Source organism: Chaetura pelagica, unplaced genomic scaffold (assembly GCF_000747805.2).
Source record: "Chaetura pelagica isolate M959 unplaced genomic scaffold, ChaPel_1.0 scaffold2, whole genome shotgun sequence".
Classification (NCBI taxonomy): Eukaryota; Metazoa; Chordata; class Aves; order Apodiformes; family Apodidae; genus Chaetura; species Chaetura pelagica.
In genome coordinates, this window is record NW_009952796.1 from 6,376,194 (window position 1) to 6,399,033 (window position 22,840).

General features: G+C 38.8%; 1 protein-coding gene across 4 annotated transcripts in view; it reads right to left on the reverse strand.

Annotated features, from left to right (window-relative positions):
• The window catches only part of CDC42BPA (CDC42 binding protein kinase alpha (DMPK-like)), a 199,915-nt gene that overhangs the window by 134,532 nt on the left and 42,543 nt on the right, over positions 1 to 22,840 (reverse strand). For all 4 annotated transcript variants that reach the window (XM_009994784.1, XM_009994783.1, XM_009994785.1 and 1 more), the window contains exon 2: positions 6,658 to 6,749. In XM_009994784.1, the coding sequence (XP_009993086.1) occupies positions 6,658 to 6,749 (92 nt within the window). The remainder of the gene's footprint in view (positions 1 to 6,657; positions 6,750 to 22,840) is intronic.

The window sequence follows — 22,840 nt, forward strand, 5'->3', positions numbered from 1 at the left end:
GGAAAAAAAGCCTAGAAGAGAAGCTATTAAAATTGAAATTAATAAATACCATTTAAAAAATAGCTCACCACTGGCTTTATTGTTCATCAACAGTAGGCAACCCTTCAGAAACAGGAAGAGAGAATGTTACTGTTCATAACCGGATGCCAAAATTTAGGAGTAAGTAACTACACCTCAGAGTAAAAATGAATCATCTTCAAAATATCAACATTACAATATAATGGCATATTTGCCTGCATAAGAAAGCAGTGAACTTTTCTTTTAAAGCAGTAACAAAATCAATTGAAATTTTGGGTATTAGCTAGAATCTTTAATAAGCTGCACTTTTCCACTGCCCAGAGACATTGCTAAACACTGTTGTCCAATTGCTTCACCTTTCCTAGCAGCATTCTTCAACTCAAAAGTCTAAAATCTTCTTTTTTTAAGTTGTTAAGTTTTTCAAATCATGCTGTCTGAAAACGGCACAATGAAACACTTGATGCCCACATGATTAATTTTACCAGAATAATCATCCTCCTCCAAGCAAAATGTCTGTGTTTTCTAAATACTGCATTCTTACATGAAACTTTAAATAAGTAAATATATGCATGCAGAGAAAAGGGGCACATGATTAATTTAACAAAAAGGAAGCATCAGACTGGCAGCAACCAGTTTAAGGGGAAAAAAAAAGCTAGGAATAATGAACTCTTACAGTTACAAGTAATAACCAGTTTAAACTACTTTTTCTCTACATCTAATTTGTAATAAAACAAAAGGGGGAAATATTTCTTGTCTATGCAAATTGAAGACATTGAGTAGCATAAAATCAAAATAAGGACAACCCTGAGACCGTGCCAAAGAAAACTAACTTTGTAGTCTACAGAATTTCAGAATTACATTCATTCAGGAGACAAAAATTACTCCTCCCAGTAACCCAGAGCAACCTTGGTCTCATTTATAATTTGCTGCGAAGAAAACACATTCTTCCAGATTTCTTAATCTGTCTTAGTTTACCACTGTAGTCTACTGAACCATACAAGTATTTTGCAATTTAATATTAATGCAGATTATTGTGGCTTAAGTAGCAGTAAAATTTGATGGTCCTTTTTTCAACCTTGATCAGATATTTAAAGGTTATTTTAGAGAAGTAATTTCATATAGCACTTGTTTTCTTCAACAAATTCAACATTCAGCAAATCCTACCAACAGGACTTCAGGTTTTTTGATCATGGTTTGGTTTACAGGACACCAGGCCTGCAGACATTGGATGAAAAGACCCTGTCCCACAGGGGAAAAAAGGTACTATGGCAGGAATTAGTAGGACTCACTGATAGGGCTTTAAAGTGGGTTGCAAGGGGGTGGGGGATAAAGCCAGGATTACTACAGACAAGCCTAGGGGTGGGGTGGTGGTCAGGTAAGCTAGTCAGGCAACCTTACTGGAGGCCCAGATTAAATACAAATGCATGCAGCATGGGGAATAAACAGGAGGAATTAGAGATGAGAGTGAGCCTGCAGGGATATGATATCATTGGCATCACTGACACCTGTTGGGATGGCTCCCGTGACTGGAGCATCAGAACAGAGGGTTAAACACTCTTTAGGAAGGACAGACAAGGGAGACAGGGTGGGGGTGTTGTCCTCTATGTCCAAGACCAGCTGGAGTGCATGGAGCTCTCCCTGGGGATGGATGAGGAGCCAACAGAAAGTTTATGGGTTAAGATTGAGGGGAAGAAAGGCCAAGATGACATCACGGTGGGGCTTTACTACAGGCCGCCTGAGCAGGAGGATAATGTAGATGAGGCACTATACAGACAGATAGGAGCAGCTTCACATTCACAAGCCATGGTCTGTTGGAAGAAAAACTCTGCTAAACACAAGCAATCCAGGAGGTTCCTAGAGTGCGTGGATGATAACTTCCTTTTCCAAGTAATTGAGGAACCAACAAAGACAGGTGCTATGCTGGATCTTGTCCTCACCAACAAGGAAGGGCTGGTGAGGGATGTTAAGCTCAAGGGCAGCTTAGATTGTAGTGACCACGAAATTGTGGAGTTCAAGATCCTTAGGGCAGCAAGGAGGGCTCACAGCAAGCTTACTACCCTTGACTTCAGGAGGGCAGACTTCAGCCTCTTCAGGGACCTGCTCAAGAGAGTGTCTTGGGATAACATCCTGGAGGATAGAGGGGCCCATGGAAGCTGGCTGATATTTAACGATCACCTTCTCCAGGACCAAGAGCATTGCATCCCATCTAAGAGGAAGTCAAGTAGAAACTCCCAAGAGGGCAATGTGGATGAGTAAGCAGCTCCTAGAAAAGCTCAAACTGAAGAAGGAAGCACACAGGGGTGGAAGCTAGGGCAGGTATCTGGGAGGATATCAGAGAGGTTGTCTGAGCAGCAAGGGATCAGGTTAGGAGAGCCAAATCCCTGCTACAATTACATCTCGCCAGGGATGTTAAGAATGGTAAGAAAATCTTCTTCAGGTATGCTGGGGAGAAAAGGACATCTAACAAGAGTGCAGGCCCTCTCCTGAAGGAAATGGGCAAGGTAGTAACACAGGATAATGAGAAGGCTGAGGTTCTAAATGACTTATTTGCTTCAGTCTTCTCTGTTAAGTGCTCCAGCCTCATCACAAATGCCACAGAAGGTGAAAGCAGGGACTGGGAGAATGAACTATCCCCCACAGCAGGTGTAGAGCAGGTTCGTGACCATCTAAAGAACTTGAAGTTGCATAAATCTATTGAACATGATGGGATTCACCCACATGTCCTGAGGGAGTCAGCTGGCAGATGAAATTGCTAAGCCTCGGTCCATAATATTTGAGAGGTTATGGCATAAAAAGGAACATAGCCCCTATTTTTTAAAAGGGGGAAAAGCAAGACCCAGGGAACTACAGACTGGTCAGTCTCACCTCTGTGCCTAGCAAGGTAATGGAGCAGATCCTCCTAGAAAGTCTGCTAAGTCACATGGAAAATAAAGAGGTGATCGGTGACAGCCAACATGGCTTCACTAAGGGCAAGTCGTGCCTGACCAGTCTGGTGGCGTTCCACAAAAAGGCTACAGAGATGGTGGATGGTGGCAGTGCTGTTTAACATCTTTGTTGGAAACATGGACAGTGGAACTGAGTGTATCCTCAGCAAATTTGCTGATGATACTAAGCTGTGTGGTGTGGTTGACACCCAAGAGGGAAGGGACACCATCCAGAGGGACCCTGGCAGGCTGGAGGGGTGGGCTGGTGTCAACCTCATGAAGTTCAACAAGGAGAAGTGTAGGGTCCTGCACCTGATTCAGTGCAACCCCAGGCACAAATACAGGCTGGGGGGAGAATGGCTAGAGAGCAGTCCTAAGGAGAAGGACTTGGGGGTGGTAGTGGATGAGAAGCTTCACATGAGCCATCAGTGTGTGCTCACAACCCAGACAGCAACTGCATCCTGGGCTGCATCAAAAGAAGTGTGGCCAGCAGGGCTAGGGAGGTGATTCTGCCCCTCTACTCTGCTCTGGTCAGACCCCACCTGGAATACTGTGTACAGTTCTGGTGCCATCAGCACAAGAAAGATAGAGACCTGTTGGAGAGGGTCCAGAGAAGGGCCACCAAGATGATCAAAGGCCTGGAGCACCACTGCTATGATGACAGGTTGAGAGATTTGGGGCTGCTCAGCCTAGAGAAGAGAAGGCTCTGGGGAGACTTTATAGCGTCCTTTCCATACTTGAAAGGGGCCTGCAGGAAAGCTGGGGAAGGAGGGGCTTTTCATCAGAGAAGACAGTGATAGAACTAGGGGTAATGGTTTGGAACTGGGAGAGGGGAGATTTAGGTTAGATATTAGGAAGAGATTCTTCACTATAAGGGTGGTGAGGAACTTGAATGGGTTGTCCAGGGAGGCTGTTGATGCCCTGTCCCTGGAGATTTTTAAGGCCAGGGTAGACAAGGTTTTGTGCAACGTGATCTAGTGGTAGGGGTCCCTGATCATGGCAGGAGTGTTTCAACTTGATCTTTAGGGTCCCTTCCAACCTTAATGATTCTATGATTCTATTAAATGTCTGTGTAGGATTTCACACTTGTCTTCTTTAAGCTAATAAGAAAATTTAACCTATATCCTTGCAAATATCTAGTAATTCCTACTCTAAAAACATATAAAACAAAACACCTTCACTAGAATAATTCTGTTTTCCCCTTACTGGAAGATTCTGACAATGAGTTAGAGTCATGCTGTGTTTCTCAGATAAGGTATCAGAAAGAAACGCTGTTCCTAACACAGGAGAACTAACTGATTGCACAGACAGTTCCCAAAAGAGCATGGGAAAGTTATGCTCTCACTCTTCATAGGATGACTCACAAGAAAGAAGCTTCCAGAGAAAGAACTACAGAGGTTTTTCTATGGTTTAGCTGCTGATTTGGCAGACAAAAATGTCTTCTCTTAAACTTAAGTCAGGTTTTACATGTGATTCTTCTGACAAGAAAGCACATATGTCAGTGATTTTTCTTACACATTATGGACCTGAACTCAGCTGCAACTACTACGGTAGCATCATGGTTTGGGAGCAACATGACAACAAAGGAACAGCTCCATGGCTGCTCACTCAACTTCCTACCTCACACACACTCTGGTATGAGGAGGACAAAGCTCATGGGACAAGGAGGGTTCTTCACCAACTAAGGTCCCCATTTCTCTCCCTCTGTCCCCCCAGCAGCACAGGGGGCCAAGGGATGGGGTTTAGAGTCACAGGCTGCTATTTCCAGTAAGGATTCCTTACAGTCCTTCCCTGCTTCCCCATGGGAGAGAGTCCTCCACGATCTCTCCTTCATGAGTCCTTCCCACAAGGTCAGGACCAAGCTGCTCCAGTATGGGATTCCCACAGAGTCACAGACTGCTTTGGAACAGTCAACTCCCCTGGCACTGGGGTCTTCCAAAGCTGCATAATCAGAGTCCACTGGCAGCAAATCCACTGGCCACAAAATCCAATTCCACTGGCCAAGTTCACCCCTCCTGGTGCCTTCAGGGAGATGTTTCACCACATTCCTCCATGGATGAAGAGGTACAGCTGCCATCTCGCCATGGCTTGCAGGGAAACTTCCTCTTCGGCACCATCTTCCCCTTCTTCCTCACCAACCTAGAGCACTGCTTTGCTTCTCCATCACAGCTCTTCTCCTTTAAGCACTCCTCATGTCTTATATTAGTTCTTTTGCATGTTAATCGCAGAGGTGCATCTATTGTTCCTCTAATGGCTCCTTGTCTGGGTTTGGAGCAGGGGGAGCTTCTCAGCTTCTTACAGAGCCACTCCTCGGACCCTTCCTCCATTACCAAAAAACCCACCAAACTAAACCAGAACAGATAGCACTGATAAAAGCTGATTTTTTAAACAGAAGCATTTACATCAAAAAGGAGAATGCCACATTCTCCTTGTGGCAGAGGTTCAGACTAAAGATAAATTATCCATGAGTAACTTCAGTATTCAGTCTTTTATAAAGCATTACTCCAGATGCAGCAAAACCAACTAGAACTGATAAAATATCTAAATAAATACTGCTCCTACTGCTATTTTTACACTTGCCCAATGATATTTGCATGTAGGCATCAGTGTATGTAGTGACATACACTACAGGAAAAATTCCTGTTCCTTACATATTATGTACAGAAATCTATTCTTACAGACCACAGACTAGTGAAGACTAATCTTCACACAATGCAAACATGTAAGTGAACCAGATACCAACTCTTCTCTGTCACATACCTCCAGAGATGCTCTCATACCAAAGAGAACTGAGAAAGCCCCCAAAACATTTCCAGTTCCAAAACCAATGAAGATACTGCTCAGAAAAATATTTTTCTTATTCTTTGGGTTTTAGTTCACTAGTATTTTCAGGCAATATGGAGTACTTCTGCAGAAGTTTTACATACTCTCCCCATCTGTAGTATATTTGGCTATCAAAAATTCAAGGCACTGATACAAAGTAGGTTATTCTTTCTACCTACACAGTGTCCTACATGAAGAACAAAGCACATGCACTTGATATAATTATCAAGTAGGGGCAGAAAGCTAACATTTATTCAAGTTCCCTCAACCTATATAATCTGCCATGCCCAGTGTAAAAACCTAGTGATCCTTAGCCTTTCTTGATGACTTCAAATAAGACATGGCTTAACCAAGAGCAGCAAGAAATTGTACAGTTCAATAGCAGCAGGTGACAACTGACAAAGAAACTAAGAGTTGCTAAGCTCTTTAAAAGAAATACAGGAAAAATATTCAAATATTCATTAAAAATAGGAAGTGACAGGATTAGAGGGATTTCTTTATGTTTTTTGAATGTCAGCAACTATATTTGGCTATTTAAGTTGCTGAAAACTACTTTCAGTCTATTTAGTTATTAAGGTGATGAGAGATTACTAGACTTACACCATCAGTAAGTCACTGGCCTTCACTTGCTAACTGGAAAGAATTACAATCATTGGACAGTTGAAACAACGTCTTTTAATCCATGTGAATTTACTTTTGCTCAAAATTTAAGACTTTAGGAGAGCTGTTAAAGAATGTATAAATCAAAACGTACTTACATCCAACATTAGGCAGGCCTACAATTATCCGTTATACACATATCAATATATTGGTATTAGCTGTCTCTCCGCAGTGTTGCAGATTTGCAAAAGCATGATTCAAACTTTTCCTTCCCCCTCCTTCACATACATACCTCCCCAAAGGCTCCTCGACCAATCACTTTCAGGATTTCAAAATCTTCTTTATGTAGTCGCATCTGTTTCACTTTAGATGTAAAAGGTTTGGCTGAAACAAAGGAATATATCAATCATTAAAAAGAAAAAAACCCACCATAACAAAACCAATTCCAAACGAAAAAACAAACAAAACACAACACCAAAAACAAATAAAATAGATGTAATCAGAGCCCTTAAAACAACATACAGTTTTGCTTATATACCTATATTCTCTAATGTAATATAATGAAGTGTAAAGCTAGAAATAACGACCAGTAAGATCTAAGCCAAACTGCTGTGAGAAAGTTTATGAAGTAAGCTTGCTTTTGCTTTTTAAAAAATCTAAACACAGAAAGAAAAAAGTTAAAAAAAGATAAGTCAAGTTGACTATATATTTTTACAGTCTTTTGAGTCCTTAGACACCCACTGCATCTGCGACATATATTGTTAACTCTGGTTGCAAAAATGAAGTATAATGTAAAGATTTCACTTTGGACAATATTAATTTATCTGTCAAACAGCAAAACAATATTGTCTTCAATGAAAAGTTAAAATGCTGATGAATGATACCTGGAAGAGTAATAATGGCCTAGATGATGTATCACGTGATATTTTTGGAGAGCACTGCTTCAACATAGGGGACACTTAATAGTCAATTCTTGGCTACTGCAAGGGAGAACAGTTGTACTCAAGACAAACACATTCAGTGGAAAAACCCTACATAGTAAAGCTTTACTTTCATCTTCTTTTTCACCTCTTTCCAATCTCTTTGAAAGCAGTATTAAGTATTTTATTCCAGCCAGGTAACTCCAGTGAATGAAACAGGACGAGTAGGACTGTTCCTGTCTTTCAGGCCCATTTAGCACTACAACTAACTAGTCCCAGTTCACTAATACATGCTCTCTGCATGCATGCAAAACATCCAAGGTACTGGTAACTCTACCTCAAAAACCATATTACACAACCCTTGGTAAAAAAAAGCACAACAAAAACCCCACAACAACAACTCAACAGAACTTTAAATAAGTAAGCAGGAAAATGAGCACACATGGCCAAATAAAACCTTTTCTGCTCATGCTTTCACGGTATAGAGACCCATCTATGTCCATGACAGAATTAGTTACAGCTTTATTTGCAGTGAGGAGTTTTAATATTGCAGAACAATTTGTTCGCAATAATGTTTCTAACCTGAAATGGGAATTGGTTTTCAAAAGCTCATGAGTTTACACAACAACCAAATGGTATCTAGACACAAGTAAGAAATGCAGTTGGGTTCTCGTAGAATTCAGTATTTATCTTCCTAATGTTACCAACTAACCCTCCTAAAAAAATCCAACAAACCTTAATACTTTCACAGATAACCCAACATTCAATTTAGTTTTCTGATATTAAGACACACCCCTCAAGGCACTACAAAATCCTTGTCCAAAAGCCTACTGCCAACTATTTGGCAAAGCAATTCTATTAACTGATTCAAGACAAAAGCTACCTGTATTTTTAATACTTAATAACCCCACAAAACTTCTCTATCCCAGTCCTTAAATTAGCATTGTAAATAACATCTGAAAACCAACAATGCACAAATGGAGAGGCTCATGTTCCTCCTATTAAACAGTACGGCACATCTCCACTAATGTTAGTGGAATAATCACAGAATCATAGAATGATTTGGGTTGGAAAGGACCTTAAAGATCATCTAGATAAAACCCCCCTGAATGGGCAGGGTCACCCCCCACTAGACCAGGTTGCATATTTATATGCAAACTGAGTAAACATGCTTCTTCAATTGCTTTGTACACAGAGCCATTGCAGTCTTCTGAGCTCTGCAGTCAAAGTCGGTTTTGTTGTCCTAGAATACAATGATGAACAGCATGCAATCCTTTAAAGATCTCTGAGGTTCCAAAGTTTGAACTTAGTAAATTTTTCTAAAACTCTTCAGAGGCCAAGAATAAGTTCCCTACCATTAATTATAGCTACAGGACCATCAGCTTATGATTAAAAAACATTAGAGCTTATGTCTGAAGAGTAAAGACGCTGTCATACAACACTGAGATTTTCACTTAAGTGATATTTTTACTTTAAATTTTTAATTTTATTTAAAGTATGTAATTACACAAAAAAATACAGGTTTCCTATTACATTTAAAATAATTTTAAAATGTAATTTAAACAGAACTACTCAAGTTCACAGAGATTCCCCAGACTTTCAATTAATTTTTTTATACCTTAAAAAAAAGGTCTTTCAATTGGAAAAATAAGTAACAAAAAAGGGTACTGCCTTACTGGTACAGTCTCGGATGTACCATACTAAGTGATTTAATACAATTATTAATACTACTTAGAAATACTACTGAAAAAAATAAAACAAGCCATTAAAGCCTTTAAACTTGAAAAACAACTGATTTAAAGCAAACGTGGAGTTCTCAACTTCAACAGTTTTTGACCATTATAGGCCTGGCTAGAGTACAAGGCAAAATACCTTCTTAGCAAGCAACAGCATAGCTGTTTAAACCACAGAGCTTTTCGTCACTTTATATTGTAGGCAAAGGCCTGACATCCTTTAATTATTAAATGTTGGAATCTTCCAGGGTTTCCACAGGGACAGTGGAAAAATAACATCACTAGAGCTACCTCAGTAAAATACAGCTGACAGAAATAGGTTTGGATTAGGTATAGTGATTTGTTTTATCAGTGTTAGTGGAACAGTTCGTAAACCCTTCTCTTTAATTTTTTTATCACCTCTGGCAACAGACATGTCAACTTATAGCCAAGCAGTTTTATGAAGATATAGTCCAAGAAAAGGAAAAAAAAGAAAACCAACAGCAAAAAAAACACCAAAAATAAACCCAAAACCCCCATGCCTTAGAAATGTGTTCCAAGTAGCTCACTCCAAAAAAGGTCAATTTGCTTTATCATCAGTGTTGTTTGTCTGCTCTGCAAACATCTGCTGTTCTTGAGGCAACAGCAATCTGCAGTACAGGCAACTTGGCCTGTCCAAGGGTCTTGGCTTCAGACAGCACTTTCATACATTCTACCTTCCAGACTATGAGGTCAACAGGCAGATTTTTGCAACTAGTTTGGCAATGCCATACAAGCTGTTGCAAAGAGAGCAAACTGTAAGGTCAGGGAACAGTATTCAAAATGCAATGTGCTCAAAGAGGCAATGCAGCTCTTTAAAAACATACAGGTACACAGATGTCCTCTGTTCACATCCCCATCCCCCTAAACAGAATTGTCAAAAATAACCAGAAATTAACACTTTGTTTTTCAGACGGAACTGCAGTTTTCTTGATCATTGATACCAGAGTGACACACTGTCTTTGCAGCTTTTTGAGAGCAAAAGGCTGTATAGACATTTCCTTTGATACTTCATTCAACGTACAGAAAGACCCAGAGGGCTAGCTGATTTTTTCCAGACATCCCTCTTCAAGGTTGCTGGCCATATGTGATACAGAGTGGGAACCAGCAGTTTGCTGGTCAAGCTGACAAGTCACACACAGAGTCTATGAAAGAGGCTACTCTGAAAAATATTCTATATTGCTATCAATTGCCGTGGAGAAGATGGGTAGAGAAGACTTTACCAACAAAAGCTGGTCTACAAAAACACTGACCGCCCCACCTGGCCAATACTTCCAATCTCACACTGCCTGGGAAGAATACACCACCACCCTCTTGGCAAGATTCCATGCACTTAGTCATCAATTACACATGGCAAAAAAAAATAAAAATCTCTCAATTCACCCTCAGGGGTAACCAAGGTACTGAAGTAGTAAGCTAAGCTGTTATTTCAAACAATGTGACTCTGTAATGACATTCCTTTAAGTTATTTAAGTCCCTAAGGGTCTCTCCCCACATTATGCTTGAGCCATCATTCCATTCATGTTTACAATGCATGAAAAAAAATGAAAGTCAGCAAAAGCAGAGTTCACAAGTGTTTGAAATTTCTGTTTTTTCCAGTTGAAATTTGATTATGACTTCACCAGAAGTAACATGTTAAGCACATAGAAAACCAGTCAGCAGGACCCTAGCTGCCAAGCCAGCCAGCCAGAGCATACACTCTACCCCCTGGCCCTGCAAAGGGAGAATTATATTACAACTGTCCAGCAAAAGGGAGGTAAAGCAGTGGGTCCTTGAGTAGTTATACGGTGCTTCAACAGTCTGTTTATCATGTTTGGGGTGCGGGGGGGGGAGATGGGGGAGCAGTTACTAGCATTGCTTAATGTTTAATATCAAGGGGTTTAATTTTTTAACTCTTGGAGATAGAAGTCCACCTCCTGAAGAGATGACACAGAAGAACAGCTACATTTTTGATAATACAATACCAATTTAGTACTCTGACCATACATGCGATACCACACAATCTAAAAATAATAAAACAGCAGTGTTTGATACTTTATTATTTAGTTAGCCTTATACTCTTGCCTTTCTCTCTCTCCCTCCAGCTCCCAGTTTCTGTCTGCAGAGCTTGGGCTGGCCCTAAAATATTTTTCAAGGCTAACGGCCTGGCCGGGGGGGAGGAGCTAGTGGTGAGCTCCTCCTTCCTGACCTGCTAGTGCCCCTTTTTCTGCCCAGCAAAGAACGTACTGGAACAAACTGGAACTTACCAGAACAAACTGGACCACAGGAGGTTCAAGCTAAACATAAATAAAAACTTCCTTACTGTGCAGGTAACAGAGCACTGGAACAAGCTGCCCAGAGAGGCCGTGGAGTCTCCTTCTCTGAAGACACTAAAACCCATCTGGACATTTTCCTGTGTAAGCTCCTGTAGGTGATCCTGCTCAACCAATGTGATTAGACTAGATGTTCTGCAGAGATCCCTTCCAATCCCCACAACTCTGTGTCTCGCTCCAGGCTAACCAGAGCTGCTGTAGGCATGGGTTTAAATTATATGCAAGTGAGATGAAGACTGTTTAAAGGAAGTGCTGCAGACTTGGGGCAGCAATTGAAAACTGTATCTCCATTACTTATTCAAATAGAAAACAGGAGAGTGTTTTGATGCCTCACTGATGCCATACCTGCTTGTTGGATAAACAAACTGACTAACTCTGTTCAGATGTTTCAGCAAGATATCTTATGTCTTACTTCCCAAAGGAATTTAAAAAAAGTGCTATTCATTGACCCAGGTATCACACAGCAACCCAGCCTTCTGCCCACTGCATTCTTCAATGTAAAATACCATGTCAAGCCAAGGATAAAGAAATCGAACAGAAATGTCAACAGAAATAGTCACAGTTCATTAAGAAGGAAATAGATTGGAAAAGAAAACCACCACCATATGAAACTAGCTGCTTGCTACTTCCAAGAGAAAAGCCCCATTTTCTTCACTAGTTAAGAATAATTACCAGAATACCTACAGAGCTTTCCCATGCAAAGGAGGAAAACAACATTACCTAAGAGATTGCCACTCAACTGAATACCAGAAGGCTCTCTGATTCTTCCTAACACTATCCTTGGAATAAGAAAGCATTTTTAAAAAATAAGAAAGAACAAAGCAGAGTAATAAATTGATAGCTTTGTTTTTAAAAGCATTCTGCAGTTTTGAAATTTCTGCTAAGTTCCTGGGAGGAATTTAACAAGTGTTTTTATTTTACAGACTCAGTGCAAACTCAAAGTATTTTTTTTTTGCACTGGCTTCTATCAGCTGCAATTACGAAATGTGGAAATAGCATTTTTTAGTTAAGGCAGACTGTAACTGAAGGCTTCAAAAAACTCCAGAAAGTAGGTGAGAGACACTACTCTTCCGAAAATGAACAGTATTTCTATAAACAAAGGAGAAATAATTGACCACTAGCAAGGCAGAACTGCTTAAAGCCTAATTTAATTGAAAGGAGGCAGAAAAGAAATCTCTACACTCCAGCCGCCTAAGTGGTAAAACAGCACAAGAAAGCATTGCTGCAATTTCTGCCAACTCTCTGGAGGAAACTGGAGGCAAAACACTGCAGCCAACAGTGATAGCAGCTGAGCTACAGAGCATTACTTAAGGACACGTAAAATGCATAAGACACAAATACTCTTCTCAGTTTTAACAGTTAAGATTAAGCTTTCACTCCTTCGGAACATTTTTCACATGCTTTTCCTGATGAACAGTTAAGTGCCAACATCCGTAAGTACAAGTTAAGAATCTGGCATTTTCCAAGAATGGGAAGCATGTCCACAGATTTCTGAACTATGCTATAGAAAGACACAATATTCTGGATCTCATTCATCTTGGGGGGATAAAAAAAGTAAACTGTTGCCATCTAGGTCAAGAGGAGACTATCCAGCCATCTTTGGCTACATCTACCACAAAAGATTCAACAGGAACTTTAAAATCAGAGAGAGAAATAAAATATCTTTCCCAAACTTAGAAGAGTTCTTTCTGTTCTTTCCCTCCCAGACTCAGATGAAAAATAATCCCTATATTCATGAAACACCCGCTGCAGATCTGCACAACACTTCCATACCACATTAAGCTATGTCCTTTTTTTTTAATATTACCATTCTTTTTGTAACGAGAATTACAGTAAATGACCCTATGTTTAAATATTATTATAGTAGTAGCAAAGTGAAATACCGATCATTAATTCATCATGCTATGCATTGGAATTCTCATGCAACTCTTGTAGTGCAGGCAGTAAAATCATTACTATAGGACTCCTGTTCTACCTAGTAAAGAGGGTGGAAATGTTCTGGGAGCAAATCAAGATAAGGAAGAAAAAATGTTTTGAGTATTTAAAAAAACTGAAAGGTTAACAAAGGAGAAGGAGAAAGGTGGTCTTACACTGATAAAGCAGAACACTGCTTAGACTCCATCCCTCATGCTGTCACAGAGCTGGAAGCAAGTCAATTAAAATCACACTTTTGACAGTCAAGCTTAACCTTTGCATTCCTCAGTATTTGACATGTAACTCAATATGCTGGTATTTGCCAAAAAAAAGCTGCATATTTAAGCTATAAACAAAATCAATCAGACCTGTGTTCCCAATTACTAGATGTTCTGAAAAAAACAAACTATACAAACTCTCCTCCTCTAAAATGTCGTTTGTGTAGTCATGTATTCTTTGCATATACACTCACACTTAGAACTCGCCAAAATGCACACCTCTCAAGTCTCATGCAGCAGCACATGAATCATTTCAGTCCTGTCTCTTGTTCCCCCATCACTGTGCTTTTACTTTCAAATTCACTGCACATCATTGCAGACACTTCGCAGAAAGCCACAAGGGCCTCAGAGCAGAATCACAGAATCAAAGAATGCCAGGTTGGAAGAGACCTCAAGGACCATCTGGTCCAACCTTTCAAAGTAGGAACACAGTTTAGATGAGAGGGCTAGCTGGTACTGCAGTTGAGGTCTAACAGCAGGCAAATTCTTCTGCAGGATGTCACAGGCAAGCTCCCACTGTATGAACTGACATACATTGTGTAACAATATACCTTATTTCCTCTTTAAAAGCATGACATAAACCTGCTTATAAGAATTTTGTCTACAACTGTTTTCACTGACACTTGTTTATATTTCCTTTGCAACAGATCTCAGAAGTCCCAAGTCAGACTGGAGAACTCTGGGAAGTGAGTATCATACCAACGCACATAACTACACTCCTAATTCTGCTTTTATGGACAACATACAAAATTGAAGATATTGTAGGAAGTCTTGCATTTGTGATCCTATACCTGACATTATTTTAATGTTTGAAGTTCAATTTAAAAGCTCAACATTCATAAAAGCAAGATTTTGATACAACGTATGCCAAATGGAAATATCAAAAACTATAGTTAAAACTATAGGAGTCAAGAGAACATCTTTCTTATAAACAAAGGACTGTTTCAGTTCCAAACGATAAACTAAGCAAAGAGAAAAATTAATATCAACACAAACTTCACACTACAAACAGTATCAATACTGGTCACCTTTTTCAAATTCTAGACATTTTTACAACATTTTATATACTTTTTTCCCCAAATGTTGATGGGAGAGATGGTCCTGTATACATTTGATGCACTGGAGGGAAAATCACTCACAAGTTGCGATACTAAATGCATAAAACATTCACTGAAATTTGAAAACTCTTTGAATGCTTTCACTCAAGTTTTATCTTAAAAGTTTTGTTTATTAGAAACTTGAAAGGAAAAGCTATGGCAAGATATAGCATACATAAGTTTGAGATATGTAATAGGATAATAAGGAAGTTGGCCCTCTATCAAAGGAGCACAAAACTCATTAAATTATATACAAATACAGCAGTTTTCAGGAGAGTGCTCATTTAGTTACCTCAATAAAGCAACCATATTTCAGAAGTAGGTAACATACACAAATTTTAGTTAGTGCTCATAATTTTATAATATTAATAATCTTGAAACTTCATAATGAAGTCACAACCAAAATTAATGCTAGGAATTCACTACTTTTCACTGTGGAATTACTTTATAGACAGTTTGTTCTATGAAAAAAATGACTAGTAATGTCAGCTTGGTCCACAGATCACAAAAAAAATTAAGTACTTCACAGTAAAATAAAGCAAACAATATTTCTTTTTCATATATAAAATTTATGTTCCACACTATATGATTTTTCAGTGATGACCAGTGATAAGACAAGTGGCAATGGATACAAACTGGAGCATAGGAGGATTCCATGTGAATACGAGGAAGCACTTCTTTACTGTGAGAGTGACAGAGCACTGGAACAGGCTGCCCAGAGAGGTTGTAGAGTCTCCTTCTCTGGAGACATTCAAAACCCACCTGGACACGTTCCTGTGTGATGTGCTCTAGGTGACCCTGCTCTGGCAGGGGGGTTGGACTAGAGGATCTTTCAAGGTCCCTTCCAACCCCAAGGATTCTGTGATTAAAATAATTTTCCTAATTCTTTCATCATCTTTCCCTGTTAGGTAAGAGTCCTCAATTCAAACACCTGGTCATGACACCTTCAATTCCTCCAAACTTCAGTCAGTGTTCTTGAGCAACATATTAAATTAGTGCAAGTCTAACGACCATGTCAAAACTAGTCAAAACTTTCTGAAATTTGAATTCTACAAACTCTTAGAACTTATCCTTAAGAAAACAGCACTAAAATGCTACTACTAAAAAGATTAGTCATAATAAAGCATCAACTATGTATTTGGAATTTGTTATATTTGATGCTATAGGTCATGATTGTAGCCATGCAGATAAGTGACCAATATTTAATGCTATGGGTCATGATTGTAGCCATGCACATAAGTGACCAAAAAGCTTCTTATTTTATAACCATTCTCGAGAAATGGTTCAAGTCTTAGGTCAAACCTAGATTACTTCTATAATAATACACTGCACTCCCTAACTATTATGAAAAACATGACTACTGTAATGTTTTCTCTCCCACACTCCAAACATTGTTTTCTTCTGATCTGAAATCCTTACAACAGTGTGACACTTCCAGCCACTTTTAACACCTATTTTTAGATTGTTACTCTTTATTTACTCAGAACTTAGCACAAAATGGGCCAAGTTTTAGCTTGGTTTCACAGCACTGCTCAAAAAAAACCACCTTAATTTGTTGCTTATTTTCAAATTCTCTGTTTATATCTTAGCAAATAAAATGGATTCCAGACGCTAAATATAATATTCTTAGGCCTATATTATATCAAATGTAAGGGAAAATTGGCATGCATATGTAACACAGGCAAGAATTCAAAATATGTTTTCTCCCCCAAGTCATCCACTATTCATATATTTTCATACTTATACAACCTTTTCATACCTTCTCATACCTTGGCAAGTATATATTTCCACCCATATTTTCCTCTGTCATAAAAGTACAATATTCAAAATACATCAATATACAAAATACAATATTCAAAAAACATCTGTACAATATGAAAAACACAGCTAGAAAACCTAAATTCAGTATAGATATAGTAACTACTGTAAGCAGTATGCTTTCAGAGGAAATACTAACTGCCTAAATGGAAAGGACTCTCATAAAATAAGGTAATACTCTCTTGTTATTTTTTCCAATAATAATGGCACTTAAATTAAAAATTTTACATGCAGCAGTGAACGGAAGGCTGATATTTACAATAGCTATCATGTACATTTTTTTACAGCTAGTCCTTATAAAGAACTGTTAACAGTGGCCATATTCAGAAACATCTGTTTTTTCATCCTCTAGAGTTACAAGTGCTCTCACAGATGTGGATTTATTTTTAAATTAACAATTTTGACTAAGCATCATCACCACTAACAAAACCTTTTACACACAGTTACACACAATTTACAACACTGAATTACTATCAAGAGACTAAGATTAAGATGAAAGCCGTAACACTCCTGCAGTCACAGCACCTGCCTACACCCAGGCCTCCTCCCAGCTTCTACCCATCATCTGATCTGAACTAGATACAGCTAAGTAGAAAACGTTTCCAAGACAATTCACTATTTTGCATATTCCGCAAAAGCAGGAGAGACTCCTAAATTCACAGTTTATGACAGCAGCCCCTTGCTTCTTAATCCCAGAGTGTTACCCTGGGGAGCAGCCAGAGGGGTGGGACACCTTCCCAAACAAGTGCTGCAACAACGACAAAACCTTTAACTCAGGGACTCTCTTGTGCCACAAGGCACAATTAACAGGAAATCAACCTTTATTAGTCGCTTATGCTCACAAAATTAGTTCTGGGGGTTTGTTGGCTTTTTTGTTTTCTGTTTTGTTGTTAGTTTTTTTTAACCAGGAGGCTGTGTCCAGACTCCAAGAGTAACCACCAGATATAACTGCTTGAGAACTGATTATTTTCCCCAGCCCTTCTAGCAAACAGATATTAAAAACAAAACCAACAAAAAACAACAAACCAACAACAAGCAAAAAAACCCAAACAAACAAAAACCAAACAAAAAAAGCCAAAACAAACAAACAAAAAAACAAACTCAAATATTTTGAATTAAGTTTGGGCAACTCCAAGGGCAACAACTTCTCTGATTTACCATTTATTTTAACACACAAATACAGAAAATATTAACAGGAAAGTAAGACTTCACTTTGTGAAGCTGAGAAACCTTTTTCTAGAAATCTGACACCTATAGAATATTTCTCCTAGGAAAATAAATTAATACACATTAATTTGGGAACTGACTGCAATGAGTTTTCAAGATGTCTTGGGTCCAAATCCTCAGAAGAATGCAAACACTTAACTTCTATTGAAATCAACAGGACTGGTGAGTACTGACTGGCTGAAATAAGGGCAGGGCAAGTTTCCCACGATGTACTGACCAACATACCTTATCTGAGTTATATTTCTACAAATAAAGGCATTTCAACTCTTTTGGCTCAATCAAATCAAAAGTATCTCTGCTGATACTAATACAACGATTAAATAAACAACAAAATGCAGTAGATACACTTCAGTCAGAAAGGCCTAATGAAATTTAGTCCCAAGGGCTTGAGGAAGTAGGCAAAGTAATATCTAACTCACTAGATATTCTATTCCAGAATACATAGATAATGAACACAGTTCCAGAAGATGTAAGACAGGCAAAATAAAAAGGACCTTTTTGTAAAATCTGAACTCTACATGTACATCTATATACTGAAGAAATCTGACCTGCAGCCAGTTCAACAAAGCATTTATTCTACTCTGAATCCTGCTTCTGCACCTCCAGAAAAGGAAATCTTCCTTTGTTCACCAACTGTAAGGGGCCAGCCCTCCGGAAATGGTATCGAAACCTCGTTGTAGCCCCTGCTCATATGCATCCCAAAAGGCCTGCCTGGAAGGATGGAAACTGCAGTAATAGCCTGCATAGATGAGATAATGATTGAGATAACAGCAATGATAGAGGGGTGGAGGGGGATAGGTCCACTCCAGCTGCTCACACATGTATAGCTCAATCACACATACTCGTTGTGAAATCAAGATTCTAGGCCTATAAAAACAGGGGGCTGCAATGGTGTGCTTTGGGAGTCAATCTCATCAATACTGACCATTGAAATAGACCCTCCCCCGTTGGCTGGACCAGCGACGCTGGAACCAGGACTGGTGATTTTCCTGTTCTCTTTATCTCTCTCTGTCTCCCCTCTCCCCCCTTGTTCTTCTCATCCCCTTTTCCTTACTTTATATATATATATATATGCAGGTGGTTTTGTTTAGGTTGTTCAGTATAAAGTCCTCCTAGTGTACTAAATGTGTTATTTGTTATAAACAGACTTTGTGTGTCGCTGCACCTTAAGCTGATCAAGGGGTATTGGACTGTCGAGCTTTTAGTCGGACCGTCTTACATTTACTCTCTCTGGGAAGAGACCAGGTCTCAAAGAAGGATTTTGAGACCAGCTGCACCCAGGCTCCTCTCTGAAGGAAGCTTAGCAAGCAAGGGGGTCCAGTCCTAATCTCCCTGGGCTGCCCAGTCTGAGTTGTGACACATACAGGACTGGATCCAGTCGCACCCAGGCTCCTCTACTGCAGCAGGAGCTTAGAAAGCAAGGGGGTCCAGTTCTAACCTTCCTGGGTTATTAAATCCGAGCCGTGTAACCACCTCATAAGTCCTGAGGTACATGTGACCGTAAATAAATATTTGTCCATGAGTAGTAATTTCTCTCACTGATTCAAGTATTTTGTACTTAAGCAAAAGAGCAAAGAACCTCTCATAATTTTTCATGAGTGGAAAATAATTACTTTCTGACCATTTTTATTTGGGAATGTCACAGTTCAACTGAGGATCAGCAATTAAACCAGCAACAATAATGCTCTCTATCCCCTCCCCCTCTCACCCAGGTAGGGAAGCAGAGACAGAATGAAGGAGAGAGACTTCCCGGATTGAAAACTAAATTAATTAAATACTAATGATTAAATATGCACAATTATATACAAACGTGTTCAGGAATGTGCAAAACCCTATTGCATTCCCCACCCCCAGCAACTCCCACGGCACCTCCTGAGCTGTGAGCAGTTCTGATATGTCCCAGAGCTGCTGGAGAGAGGGCAGAGCAGACAGGAGCTCAGGGGAGAGTTGTGAGGGTCAGGATTGCAAATGCCTGGGGATCAACTGTAATGGATAAGAGTCCTCCCTGGATGCCGGTCATAGACAGAACAGAAGGGAAGAAGAAGCAGGAAGGCGCTTGACTTCCATGATCCCTGAGAGGTATGTAGATACATGGAATGGAATACTTTGGGCAATTTTGCTGTCTGTCTAGTCCACTCATCCCTTACAGGAGACTTGCAGATACAACTCTTTAGCATCTGAGGCTGGTTATTCAGCAAGTAGAGCAAAGCACCCTTGATCTTTTGGCTGTAACATAAACACTTCAGTGTTATCAGTCCACTAGCTGGAAAACTTGCTGCTAAAAGAGAGTTCATTGAAGGAAAAAAAAACCTCAGTAAAAAGAAAACTGGCTTCATCCTGGCTCAAACCAGGACAGGGAAATACTTCCAATGCCATATATATGTGTGTATACATACACAAATTTGTTGTCAAGATTACAGGCCTGAATTTTTCAACAGCAAAGAGCAAGGTGGTAGCCAACATTCAGTTCTCACACTGATATTCTCAACAGCCAACAGCACCCCATGCATGTAATTTAGGGCAGCCTGTACACAAATTTTAAACTGTTATTCTGAGATTACACTGCAGAAAAATAAGACATCTCTGGCAAGACAAGTGAGGTCTTGTCAGGTAGAATGTATAAAAACCAGGATATCTTATTGAAATCTTTTGATAAAACACATATGCCAGAATAGCCATTTCCTTTCTTTCAGGATACAAGAACATTCCCCTCTGTTTTTGAAAACTAAATAAAGACACCATAGAAACAAGACAGGTATTATTTAATCAATAATGTTAGGGGGACTGTTATTGACGTGATTAACCTTATTTCCTCCCAGAGGAAATAACGAAGGTATTTAAAAGAAGATTAAATTTCTTCATTCCTTTTCTTTCTCCTTTCCTTCTACTCAGCAGCTTCTGCTTCTCTCTCCTTCTCAGTCTGTTTGTTTGTTTCATTTAAAAGAGAAAAAGTACCTGACAGCCAAGATAACTAGGCTAGATAGCAACCAAGGTGGCAAAACCTGTGACCGCACTATTCTTCTGTCCTCCAGTCCCACACGACTGCTGTTGCTATTTATACAATTGTGTGCATACAGGGAGAGTAAACATAGCTTTCATTATCTTGCAATTTAAAAGCTAATAGCCACTTTCATTGCTTCTAGCTCAATTTCTTAGCAGTATCTTATTAATACAAATAATTAAACAAAATTAAAATCAACATTTGTTCTAATCATACCCATTTAAAAAACCACTAGTCTAAATTTAGTCTCAGATAAAGGATATGCTAATGATTTTAGTGGCTCTTTAAGCTCATTACCAAACATCCAGGATAGACAATTTGTCAATTAAGATTTTATTTATTTAAATCTTGATTTTTTTTTCATTTTATCTTTTAAACTATAACTCATTGTAGGAATCACTCTAGATAAGAGAAATAATCAGGTATCAATTTAACCTTTGAAGATATAAAAGAGAATTAGATACCCATTTATATTTACCATGTTTTGTCACTCTAAAGAGATATGTGAAGTTATTTAGAAATATAAATAAAGTGCCAGCAGTCCTGTTAAGTACACTAGAGAAACATAAATGCTTTTGGTATTGGCTGAGAACTAAAGTTAAAAAGGTGAAGATGAATCACTCACTGTCTTTTCAATTACTTAAAAAAAATTTACTTAATCCCATCTAATCTCAAAGAAAATTATACCTAAAATACCCAAACTGATACGCTATACATCTTTTACCTCAGAAAAAAACTATCCCAGATCGCTTTCCCCACTGACACTAAGAAGCCCTGCTGTGCTGCTAAATGGTTGAAATAAAGCAAGTGTCACCTCCAACATAAAATATTTTACCAAAAATAGCCTTCAGAGCACTAGCTCTATGATTTATTTTTCCCCTTTGTCTTTCAAATTTTCAAACCAACTGTGAAAACAAAGTGATTGCCCCTAAAAGAACCTTAACTAAAAATGGCAGGAAGTCCATATAGTTTCAGAAGCAGATTATGTAGCATCTTTTTTACTTCCTTTCATAAAATTAGTTGTCAGCAAGTGACATTTTATTTGGAAGAAAAGTTGCATACTATACAGTTCTCTAGAATAACCTTTTATGCCACAAAGGAAGTTGATGAAAATTAATCTAGGCTTCATAACAGTTGCAATACTAATGCAAAATACTAATTTGTGAACACATGAAATACTATACGAGACAAAAATTAAAAAACAATTGTCAGCCAGAAAGTTCTTATCAGTCTATGCCAGCTTGTAAGTCATACCTGCAAGAACACAACTACTTATAGAAAATTTTTCAGAATTCTACACATTCGAAGAACCACATGAGCACCAAATAACTGATACACATGAAGACAGCATTAGGGTTGGTAAACTAAAAATAAATTACAAACTATTTAATAAAAAGCATCAAGCTCAGCTGGCTATTAGCCTGTGAAGTTAGAAAATACCTACCACAAAATCACTACAGCAGTGTACAAACTAGAACCATCTATATTTGGATTCCTCACAACTGTACTACAGTATCAGACACCCTAGCCATGTACACACACTATCATGTAAGAAAAGAAAGGAACTACTAGAAAATCTACTCCTTGGTTTGTATTCAGCTGTCTGTATACACCAGGTATTCAAAAGTCAGCACATAAATAAAAATCTAGCTTTCTTTGTCTATGTCTAAACTAAGGGTCTGTCTACATTCTACGCAATGATGGAACATCCAAGGAAAACAGTGATCTAGCCACTGCAGCATAGAGCTGTGGCCCCCATTAACATTAGTAAGGAGGTACTGCTAGCACAGATCTGGTAGCACAGGATCCTTTGTTTTACATCATAGCATAGATATGCTGTTTTCTTCTGACATAGTCTCTTCTCTCTTTGTAGCTTTTTTATCCTGATTTTTAAAAATAGGCAGTTCTTCCACAAGTCTCTGCATACTTCTCAATCCTACTTAATATAAGCAATTGATCACTGTGAAACATCGCTTCATTCTGCCCTACTTCCACCCTCTTAATTTTTTTCATTTAGCACTTGTATTAGCTGGATTTGGACAGGAGAATATTTGTTAAAATAGCCGATTCAGTAAGGAGAAATAGCTATTTATTGTTGTCAACAACAGATTAGCCTGAGACAAACACAGAGTTTAACCAGTTAATTTTTGCAATGTA